Raw genomic sequence first — 12,327 nt, forward strand, 5'->3', positions numbered from 1 at the left:
CTTTGAATGCTCATGCCCTTAAAGGTCCCGACCCATAACAAATAATAACAAATGGGATATATGTGTACACTTTAAGAAATTTGAATACAAAAGTTTGAGATTCAAATTTATGATTAAAGAAGAGATCTAGGTTAATATTGCACATGCACTTTTACACTAAATTTCATTTACTAATGAATGTAGAGTTGAATATGGATTTCAAGATAAGTGATAATGAAAACAAGCTAAAATAAAGTTACTTGCCAACTTTAATACGATAATCTACAAATCTCACATGTTAATTAATCACAAGAAAAATCCAAATCTATCATAAACGTAAAACATAAGAAGAACTACACAAATACACAATTCACTTCAAAACAAAAACTTTGAAACTATTTTTTTCAATATTTCGAATTTAAAGTGCAACACCCCTCTACCTACTTTTAAAATATTATATACTTATTAAGAAATATTTATTTTAATCTATAATAATAATTATTTATTTGTTCATAATATATAATAGACTAAAGTTTATAATATTTACTTTTATTTTTATTAATTGTTGAAATTAATTAATATTTTTGTTAAAAGAATCTAAGTCTTTCAGATGAGAGGCTCACAATTTACCATTAGATTGTAGTCTCTTACTTTATAATTACTCCTTTTTATTAGACTTTAAAAAAATACGAGATTGGAAAGAAAGGTTTATTTTAATCTTCATTTTAAGAATAACCCATGCCCGTTCAATTGGGACGGTACCCTTAAATAACTTGTTTATTGCGCCCGCCAAAACTTTGAACACAGCTCGCGGTCAATTTTCCAAAAATCCTCCTCCAATTCGGTGGCCAGACCTATAATTATGGTGAGATTGCGCTCTGCGGCAGGATTTCAAATGCGTACTTAATCGTTTGTGTTTCCTCTTTTCCTTTTGAGTTTGAATCACGTAAATTGTAAACCACAGCAGGTTTTAGTATGCTATGACAAATTTGCATTCCTTTTGTTAATTTCTCTGGTTCGCAAGATACTGTTTATATTTTACGGATTGTTACAGAATTTGCTTGACTTTGGGGGAATTTTAGACTTCTGCATTTTGAATTAGCAAATGCATTGATGAAATAGCTTTAGCGAGATTCGGATTTAAGTTGTTTGGCTATGTGTCCCGCTTGAATGAATTTTATTATCCGATGTAATTCGTATATATTTGAGGTTTCCATTTTATAATAGATTAATAATTAGTAATTTCTCGCCTGGCAGACTTCAGCGCTGCTTGCTTTTCAAGTTAAAATATGTGCAGGCATCTGTATTTAATTTTCAATGCAAATTTTATTGGGTGGTTAAATGAAATCTGACAGAGTTTCAGATAAACTCTATATAGAGTTATAATGTTAAATGGAGGTAATATGAAAAAATACATCATTAGCTGGGCGGGCTTCATAAAACCTAATTTCCTAGGGGGACTCAAACTATTCAGTGAACTGATCCTTAACACATGCTCCAGATTTTGGTCCGTGTATAATTTTTTAAATTGGAAATAATTATCATTGCCACAATCAAAGAAAAAAAAAGATTACATTGACGTTATTATGATTTGGCAAAATAGGTCGGATCTCCAAGCTAAGGCCCGAGGGAAAGGTAGAGAAGAACGAGATGGAGAGAGCTCATGCTTTCTTTATAATGATTTTATTTCCCTGCTGTTTTTGCTACATCTTCGAGGAATAAGTAGGCGAATAGCATACTGTTACAATTTCTAGATCTTTCTCCAAAAAATATATGTAAAACAGCATCCACTTGTGCTTCCATCACAGGGTTAGCAATCATAAGGTAGGCAAAATGGGAGGAAGGGAGATGCAGAGGAGGAGGTGGGCAGGGCAGGGAAGGAGATAGCTCATGTTTGTTGGCAGTAATTTTATTTTCCTGTTGGTTTGGTTACAACTTCAAGATCTTTCTTCAGGGAATTATTATTATATATTTTTCAAAATTAATTATCCTCATTTTTATATATCATCTACACCTAACTTGAGTTGGGACCTAAACTGTCATTTTGTTAAGGAACCAGCCTATATCATTGAACCATTATACTCTGAAGTTGATCTTTTTAGAAGTAGATTGCTTACAAAAGGGATATTGTTCGTGAAGTTGTAGATCCGATGAAATGGGCATGGAAACAGAGGAATTTGCAAATGATACTATCTTGGTTCAAGATGGAAATTGAATAGAAAACAATTATAGAAATAATTAGCTTGGTCATTTGAGATTGTGAATTCTATGTACAAAATGACTTGAGCTAGGATTTGGAAACTAGTAATACAAGCTCTGCAATCGGGCACACAAATTTCAAATGTTTTAATATGTTTATCAGCATTATGACATTATTGATGATAATTTTGTACTTCAAAATGAATACAGAGATGTACTTGAAGGTGGTCAAGTGCTTAATAGATACAAGCATTTCGCTTTTGTCAAATATGAGAGGCATTTGACTAGTTTCTTGCTTATGGATATTGGAATAAAAATGTTTTCATGTTGTCACTACTTTGAATGACAATTTGAGAGGGAGGGAAGCTCAAGATCCATGATACTTGTATGTTTAACAGGACAATCCTAGTTTGAAATATTCAATATATGAGGTTAAAGTGCAATGAAAGCAAACATTTCTTTGATGAGGTCTGTTTCAGGCCTAGCATAGGTTAGGGTTTAATTGTCAATGGGATAGGTGGTTGATGATTTCCTAAACAATATTTGTTTTTTAGAGACTGAAATTTCTATTATGGTTTTAGACCCTTAAAACATATTCAAGCAGAAGCAGAGAAAGGTGGCTTCAGTATTTAACCCCTTACTCCAACCTTTGGCATACTTGGGTGATGTCTTGCTTGCCATGAACTTGGGCCTCTAGACAAATGAGATTAGATGAGCGAGACAATCCATTAGGTTTTGAACATTTGAAAGAGGTATAGGATCTCTCTATCTCTTGTTTTGTGTAGTGGGTGTATTTCTTCCCAATGCTTTGTTGCCCTTGTAAGAATTCTTATCACACACTATATTATTGCAATGGTGCTTTAGGAAGCTACACTGCACAAAATGATGACATGGCAGGCAAGCTTTTTATCTAGTCGGGAGCCATTTGTCAGATAACTTGCCACCTACAAGTTGAGGCAAGGACCTAGACAATGATCTTGTTGTTAAGGTATTTGTTGGAAATGATTGTGTGAGTTTTTCAGCATCATGGATTGTGGAAATGCTGAAAAACTTGCACAATCATTTCCAAAAGTACATTGTGACAATTCATGGATTGTTGAAATTTGTTATCGTTAATGTATTTGTTATTTACGCAGAAGCGACTTCTGTCTTTGGACTTAGTGGTATCCTCTCATTATGTTTTATGAATGAATATTTCAAATGATTCTGTTAGGCTTAATCAAATATTATAATAAAATTAATGCCAAGTATTTTAGTCGATAGATTTAGTTTGTACAACATACATGGTTTTGTGCCTTGTGACAAGCCTTGGTTTGTGGGCACTAATTTATTGCCATGTGACCTTTTTGCCACAAATAGTGACAATTAAACTTTTGAACTCATGAAATACTATTTATAGTTGTAAATAGAATTAAGTTAAAGGTAAATTTATTCAAAAGGTTTAAGTTCCATTGCACACGTGTCCTTTATACCTTATCCCTATCTTAATCAATTTCATGCCCTTTAGATGGATGCACAAAATCTTCACCATTTTCACAATCAATTTAATTACTTGGTATTAAAAGTTAAAACATTGAAATGTTGATGCTATCTTGCATAGATTTTCATGGCACAAAAGGTTGCAATTGACATTTAAATTAAGGAAACAAAGCATTAGTAATTCTCCTAGAATCTTGCATAGATTTTCATGGCACAAAAGGTTTCAATTGACATTCAAATCAAGGGAACAATGCATTTGGAATTCACCTAGAATTTTATTTGTTTGTGGAATGAAAGGAATTGGTTCAACAACTTCATTTCAATTAGAAAGAATTGGGTTCAAGTTATAGGGCATGTTGAGTCTCAACTTGAGTTGTTTAGAGGTGCCTTTGTTGAATTCAACTCTATCATTGTTCCTTTTAATTGCAATGCACATATTGTCATTTTAAATTTGATAGGGTTTTAGACGAGTGGATGCTAATTGGCAATGGAATAAGTGAAGATTAAGGTGTAAAGTTTTAAGATCGTTTATTTTTCAGATCTTCTTGAATATCTAAGTTATGATTATATATATATATATATATATATATATATATATATATATATATATATATATATATATATATATATATATATATATATATATATATATACATGTGTATATATATATATACATGTATATATATACATACATGTATATGTATATATTCATGTATGCATACATGTATATGTATATATTCATGTATGTATGTATGCAGATTTGAATATGCCTTCTTATTGATCTATTTTCAGAATTCACAAATGCATACAATATATATATATATGCATTGAGATATGTTAATGTAGGGTTGTGACCCTACATAACCATACCTCAATACATAACAATATATATAACATCCTTTAAAGTCATCGATCTGATGTTTACCGTTTCCATAGCAAATGCAATAGACTTACTAAGTCTTGCACCCGATAATGCACCAGTCCATGTTTACCCATAATCAGATTTGTTAATACAATATCGGTATTTGGAACCTAATCGGTATTCATTATGCAATGGACTATATCGGCATTTATTAATAACTTGATTGACACTTTATAAATGACTTGATCGGTATTTAAAAGGATGAATAGGAATGTGTGTGTGTGTGTGTGTGTGTGTGTGAGTGTGAGTATGAGAGCATAAGGAAATAATATATATGTAAATCTGTACACACACATATGTGTATAATCAGATTTAATATATTGATTTATCATCAGATATATAAAAATACATATACATAATTTTGCTTCAATTTCCATGAAGCTAATCTTCTTAACACTCCCTCTTTAGCAATGAGGGAATTCAAGAAAATATATTACAAGGTTATGCACCACTTCATGGTTTAACCAAATTATGGTGTCCGGCAAAATTCGGCCCGAAGAACAATGATAACGCATACTTCAACACTTTTGGTGTTAGAACATAGATCAACTATAAATAAGATCGTCACCTTACAATAGTGATCTTACACATAAGAAAGGTCATCACCTTTCATAGCACATGTTTGCAAACATCTAATTTTATTCATGAATATATTAATTTACAATTGCATTTACAAATTTGTCATACCAAGTTTACCTTTGAAGTACACTATTTTCAACTTTGCAAGAGGCCTTGTGAAAATGTCAGCATTTTGCTCATTTGTGCTGATATAAATCAACTTGATAACATTTTTGTCAACCATGTCTCTTATGTAATGATAAGGAGTCTCAATGTGCTTCAATCGATTGTGGAAAACAAAATTTGCACAAATTTTGATGCAACTCTGGTTATCACAATAAATCGTTGTAGGACTTGGTTGTTTTTCAAAGAGTCCAAATAATAGCTTTCTTTGCCATAGTACTTCTCATTCTTCAATGGAGGCTGCCATGTACTTAGCTTTGGTAGAAATCAAGGCGACTGTAGGTTGTTTTCTATTGAACCAGGATATCATTGCTGATCCAAGACGGAAGCAACACCTTGTAGTACTTTTGCAGTTCGTAGAACAACCAGCCCAATTAGAATCAGTATATCCTTCAAGTTTGATGTCTACATTTTTGTACTTCAAACCAAGACCAATAGTGCCACGTAGATATCTCAATATATGTTTGGCAGCCATTAGATGAATCTTCTTTGGTTCACACATAAAATGACTTAAAACATTTGTGGCATAGCATATATTAGGCTTAGTATTTACAAGATACATAAGTGATCCAATGATCTGTCTGTAAGGAGTGGGATCAATAGATTTTGAATTCAAGGCTTCTTCTTTTAGTTTGTGTAGATTAGTTTCCACTGGAGTTGCTAGGGGTTTGCTGTCCATTATCCCAAATCTAGTCAAGATGTCCTGAGTGTACTTTCCTTGATTTAGAAAGATATGATCTTTTTTTTGACATACTTCTAGACCCAAAAAATTATGTCAAAAGCCTGGATCTTTCATTTCAAAATCAGCTACAAGATCTTGTTTGCATCTTTCAATTAGGTGATCATTTCTTGTTATCAATAGATCATCAACTTATAAAACAAGTATTAACGTATCATTAGAGATTTTGAAATATATGTTAGGATCAACTTTGTTATTTGAGGATCCTAATTTGGTGAGGTAGCTATCTATCCTTTCATACCAAGCTCGAGGTGCTTATTTGAGGCCATAAAGAGCTTTCTTGAGTTTACACACATATAGATTCTTATCTTTTATAACAAAACCTTCAAGTTGTTCAATATATACTTCTTCATTAATGACCCCATTTAGGAATGCGGTCTTGACATCCATTTGGTGTATCTTCTGTCCTTTGGTTGCTGCAATTGCAATAATTGTTCTTATCGAAGTGTATCGAGCAACAGGGGCAAAAGTTTCTTCATAATCAATACCTGCCTTCTGAGAAAAACCTCGAGGAACAAACCTTGCTTTATGTTTTTCAATACTGCCATCTGAAGCATATTTGATTTTGTATAACCATTTTGAAGAAACAACTAATTTGTCTTTTGGTCTAGGTGTAATATCCCAAACATCATTTTGTAGTATGGATTGATATTCTTCAACCATAGCACCTTTCCAAGCTCAACAAGTTAGGGCTTCTTTAACAGTTGATGGTTCAGATTTAGTAAGCTTAGTTACTAATGCAGTGTAACAAGATTTGTTTCTGGTTTTCTTGCTTTCTTTAGAAATTTAATCTGACTCAACATTATTTTCTTCAATCATTTTTCTTGCTCATAATGGCCTTTTCTTGATATTAGAGATGTCTCTATTTTCTGTAACTGGTAATAGTTCATTCTCTTCTGATATGTTCTCCCTCTGAATTTCAATTTGTAGATTTTCATCTAAGTCTGTGATGAGCTTATCTTCTGTACTTGTTGATAGTTTTAATGTAGTGTTTTTCTCGAATATGACATCTTTACTTACTTCAACTGATTTTTGTCCAGGTACATAGACTCTATACCCTTTAGAGTTTTCACTGTATCCAACAAATATCCCTTTCTTCCTTGATGGTTCTAACTTAGTTTTTTTTCTTTAGGTATGTAAATGTAAACAAGGCAACCAAAAACTCTAAGATGACTTAGTCAGGCTTAGTTCTTGTAAAAACTTCTTCAGGTGTTATATTTTCTAGTATTGAGTGTAGGCATCTATTTTGAATGTATACAACAGTACTGGTGGCTTCCGCCCAAAATGAGAAGTGTAGGTTTTGATCATGAAGCATGGATTTTGCTACTTCAACAATGGTTCTATTTTTTCTTTCTACTACCCCATTTTGTTGAGGATTATAAGGTACTGTATACTCCCTCTTAATTCCAATAGAGGTACAAAAAACTTTGAAATTTTCAGAAGTATATTCTCCCCCATTGTCTGATCTTAGGGTTTTAATTCTTTTCGACATTTGATTTTCCACAAGTTCTTTGAATTCTTTAAATTTTGATAGAACCTCATTTGATTCTTTGACCTTTAGAAAATAGATCCAAGTTTTCCTGGAGAAATCATCAATGAATATTATGTAGTAAGAGTAACCTCCTAGAGAAAGTGTTGGCATAGGTCCACATAAGTCAGAGTGAACTAGTTCCAGAACTGATTTAGACTTGTGTTCACTAGGAGAAAAAGGTATTTTAATGTTCTATCGTAGAGCACATCCTTTACAAGTGCCTATATGTTTTGAATTTAGGCTAGGTGTTCTAGTGGTGATCTTCTCTACATTTGGAAGTGAACTAAATCCAATTTTGTGATGTTGCTATCAGGATTTAATTGTGTGATTTTGAGTCAAACTCATTGACCCATGTTTCATGAGTAGTGATTCAACATGAATCCATCTCTCATGAGAATAAATGGAACACTTAACACTCATTGGATCTAGGTGATGCTCATAGGGGTGAAGCACCGAGACTTCCCGGGAGGTCAACCATCTCAGTACTACTCCAAACGGAGCGTGCTTAACTACAAAGTTTCCTCCATGGTTAAACCCAAAGGTTGCAACCCCATTTGCAAAACCTTCACCAAGTGTTGTGCCTTATGAACCATTCATTAGAAAGCTCCTTAAGCTCATCAATTGATAAGTAGGGGATAATTTCCACAACAAGTCAAATTGTGATATTGCTATTAGGATTTAATTGTGTGATTTTGAGTCAAACTCATTGACCCATGTTTCATGAGTAGTGATTCAACATGAATCCATCTCTTATGAGAATAAATGGAACACGTAGAACTCATTGGATCTAGGTGATGCTCATAGCGGTGAAGCATCGAGACTTTGCAGGAGGTCACCCATCCTAGTACTACTCTAGCCTGAGCGCGCTTAACTATGAAGTTTCTTCCATTGTTAAACCCAAAGCTTGCAACCTCATTTGCAAAACCTTCACCAAGTGTTGTGCCTTATGAACCATTCATTAGAAAGCCCCTTAAGCTCATCAATTGATAAGTAGGAGATAATTTCCACATCAAGTCAAATTGTGATAGCAATATCACAATCTGACTTGCTGTGGAAATTATCTCCTACTTATAAATCCAATATGTCCGAGTCTTCTATGCCATACTTCATTATAACTTGTCACTTTGTGGTTGAGTGCTTGCTTCTGAATGTTGTATAGTTTATATAGGGTCCCATCTGTAGTCCCTATGGTGATAGCATTTTTTAGATTAGTGTTTTTAGGCCAATACAAAACTTTGTCTTCATTGAATGTGACTTGAAACCCTTCATTAGCTAGTCCAGAAATTGATACTAGATTTCTTTTTATGTTTGGTACAAAAAGAACTTCTTTCAATTTTAGTGTGTCCCTAGTCCTTAGTTGTATAGAATAGGTCCCAATTCCTTTAACTGGATAGGCAGAGTTGTCTCCAATGGTGACTCCTTCAGTGAGATAATTTTCGAAAATTTCAAACTTATCTTTGAATCTTGTTATACGTCTAGAAGCACCACTATCTATTATCAACACATTTTCGTTGGATTTCATCTCACTTGATAAGGCATTGTAGAATAATAGATTTTCATTTTTCTTTGTTTTGGCAAAAGAAGCTAAGATTTTTACCCATTCTGGACAATTTCTGAAGGTCTGTCCGAATTTCTCACACTTATAATATTTAACTTTGGAGAAGTCATTTCTTTTGTAATTATTATTCCCTTTACTTTTGTCATATTTCTTTCCTTTGAATTTCCTCTTTTTTCCTTTGTTGTTAGAGACTGAGAAGAGAGCTTGATTTTCTCCCTCTTGATTTGAGATGAAGAAATTAGTCTTCATTCTTCTGATGTGCAATCATTTTTTAGTTGATCAAAAGTTAGTATTGAAGGTCTGCTGACGACTTGGACGAATGCTTCCCAAGATATGGGTAATCCTCTAAGTGCTATTATCGATAGTTTTTCGTCTTCTACTTAGCTTCCAATAGAAGATAGATGATTTTTAATATCAGAAATCTTTCCAAAGTAGGATGAAATTGTTTCTCCTTATTCATTCTTGTATTCATCAATTGGTTTTTTAATGTAATCAATCTACTTGAGTTGTTGATTTCAAATGTATCCTTAATTGTCCTAAATACTTCAAATGCCTTTTTGAGATTTGAGATGGATGGAAGAATATGATCTTTTACTGAATCCACAATGATTTTCTTGGCTTTATTATTTCGTCTTTTCCAAGTGGTGTTTTCTGCCTCATCTTTAGGTATCAAAATGTCTGATTCAATAAAAGATTCTAGTTCTAATTTTTCAAGAATTGTAATAATTCGAATTTTCCAAGAGAAGAAATTTGCTGCTCCTTCAAACCTGTCCTCTAACATTATTTGACATATTGTCACCTTTGATTCAAGATTAAATTTGAAAGTCTCTCTACCAATTTGGCTTTGATACCATGTAAAGTTTTAAGATCGTTTATTGGTTGAGACTTGAATTGAAAGATAATGAATCTTACGTGAAGATTTCAGATCTTCTTGAATATCTAAGTTCTGATATATGTGTGTGTGTGCAGATCTCAATATGCTTGAGAATGTAATGCCTTGTTATTGATCTATTTTCAGAATTCACAAATGCATACAAATATGTATGTATGCAGATCTCAATATGCTTGAGAATGTAATGCCTTGTTATTGATCTATTTTCAGAATTCACAAATGCATACTATGCATATATATATAGATATATATGCGTTGAGATATGCTTATGTAGGGTTGTGACCCTATGTAACCATACCTTAATACATAACAATATAATTAACATCCTTTAAAGTCATTGATCAGATGTTTACTGTTTCCACAGAAAATGCTTTAGACTTACTAAGTCTTGCACCCGATAATGTTTACACATCATCAGATTTGTTATTACAATATCGGTATTTGGAACTTGATCGGTATTCATTATACAATGGACTTGATCGACATTTATTAATAACTTGATTGACACTTTATAATGACTTGATTGATATTTAAAAAGATGAATAGGAATGTGTGTGTGTGTGTGTGTGTGTGTGTATATATATATATATATATATATATATATATATATATATATATATATATATATATATATATATATATATATATATGAATTTGAGTATGAGAGCATAAGGAAATAATATATATGTAATCTGTACATATATGTATGTATATGTATATGTATAATCAGATTTATATATGTATGCGTATATGTATAATGAGATTTAATAAACTAAATTTTCATCAGATATATAAAAATACATATACATAATTTTGCTTCAATTTCCATGAAGCTAATCTTCTTAACATTAGGGAAGAAAGAGAAGACCATATAAATTATAAAACCTAGCCAACAAAACAGATAGATTGGGTTGATAATACGGTCAAGGTTGGAGAAGTTCCCCAAAGGGGATGTCCAATCTTGCAGCCAAAAACACCACAGCGGAATTAACAATATGAAGCAACAATAACACCAACCAATAAGGAAATGGATTTTCAGTTATCATCAAGTTGTGTTGCAAGTGCATATTACAGACTTAGGACATGAACCTTCTTACATTCCAGACACATAGGCCTGATTATTTACTAAATCAGGTCCTAGACTACCAGCTCTCCTTCCTTTACTAGCAATGTCTTAAACAAGTACTACTACCCTACTCATATACAAGATCGCCAACCTCAAGTTGGCTTATTTATTCCACAATTGTCGAGATGAAGGAAACATATTACAAACATATAGGTCAGGACCCAAGTCCATAAGAACACCCTCAAACCGATACATCATGTTATACAAACACATAATAGGGTCAGCCATATGTGTAACAACATAGAACAATACACAATTAACATCGCATATCGTGAAACTCCATTCCAATCCGAATCTTGCCATCTTGGCCGTTAGAATAGAAAACCAAATATATGACCAAACCAATCTTAAGATAACTTTACCCAAAAACATTGGAATGAGTTGTGAAGCTAGACATAGGATCTCAATGCTGCCTAGACCATGCTATAATGATCGCATAAGATAACGAGCCAATTGGGGCTATCGCTACCTAATACAATAGGAAGTTGTCCAATTGGATTAGTAAACAGGTAAACTTAAAGAAAATCTTTTCGGGTGATGCAAGATTGTCAACGACCCAAGGATGCTCTTCCATGACCACATATGTTCCTTTATATTACCTACTAGAAGACCTAGTTTTGATAGATGTTTGAGGAGTTTTGTGTGTACCAACATAAGGAGGCTTTCATCCACCATCGGTGGAGGATGAATGGGTAGAGTGATTTTTTAGGAATTTCAAACACAACAAGAAGTTCTTCATTAGGGTTTTCCTCCATAGATACATTTGAGGGTGCAGGATCTTCTATGATTTTCTTAGTCCACTCTAGTGTGTTAACACTTTGGCATGATCTTGTCCCTTGTGGTCCCACATTTTCTTACATAAAATTATCAATAGAAAGAAATTCCTCCCAAGAAATTCTAGATCCTTTTCTTAGAAACCTTTTTACTATCAAATTTAAAACAATGGTGAGACACAAAATTAGGGGTACCTTTTTGCACTTGAGCTACTTTGCGTAGTAGCAAATTGTGGAGGAAGTTTGGCAAATTCACTGGTCTATTGTCATGCCTTAGATGACTTAACAACTTGAATTCCACAATGTGTATATAAGATGTTCTGCCTTCACAAGTCAAGTATTGCATGATGCATGTAGCACATTGTATGTAGGGCATTGGAATTAAGGT

At 33.0% G+C, this 12,327-nt stretch overlaps 1 protein-coding gene across 5 annotated transcripts in view; it reads left to right on the top strand.

Annotated features, from left to right (window-relative positions):
• Positions 1-662: 662 nt before the first annotated feature.
• The window catches only part of ATMND1 (Mnd1 family protein), a 224,462-nt gene continuing 212,797 nt past the window's right edge, over positions 663-12,327 (top strand). The window contains exon 1 of one of the 5 annotated variants that reach the window (XM_089786639.1): positions 663-844. In XM_089786639.1, coding sequence (XP_089642765.1) covers positions 842-844 — 3 coding nt within the window. In that variant the 5' untranslated portion in view covers positions 663-841. Of the gene's footprint in view, positions 947-12,327 lie in introns of all 5 variants that reach the window. The other 4 variants (XM_089786642.1, XM_089786643.1, XM_089786640.1 and 1 more) reach the window with 4 other exon arrangements.

Source organism: Cupressus sempervirens, chromosome 6, assembly GCF_028749045.1.
Source record: "Cupressus sempervirens isolate cs-2001-9-10 chromosome 6, ASM2874904v1, whole genome shotgun sequence".
In the NCBI taxonomy this organism is placed as follows: domain Eukaryota; kingdom Viridiplantae; phylum Streptophyta; class Pinopsida; order Cupressales; family Cupressaceae; genus Cupressus; species Cupressus sempervirens.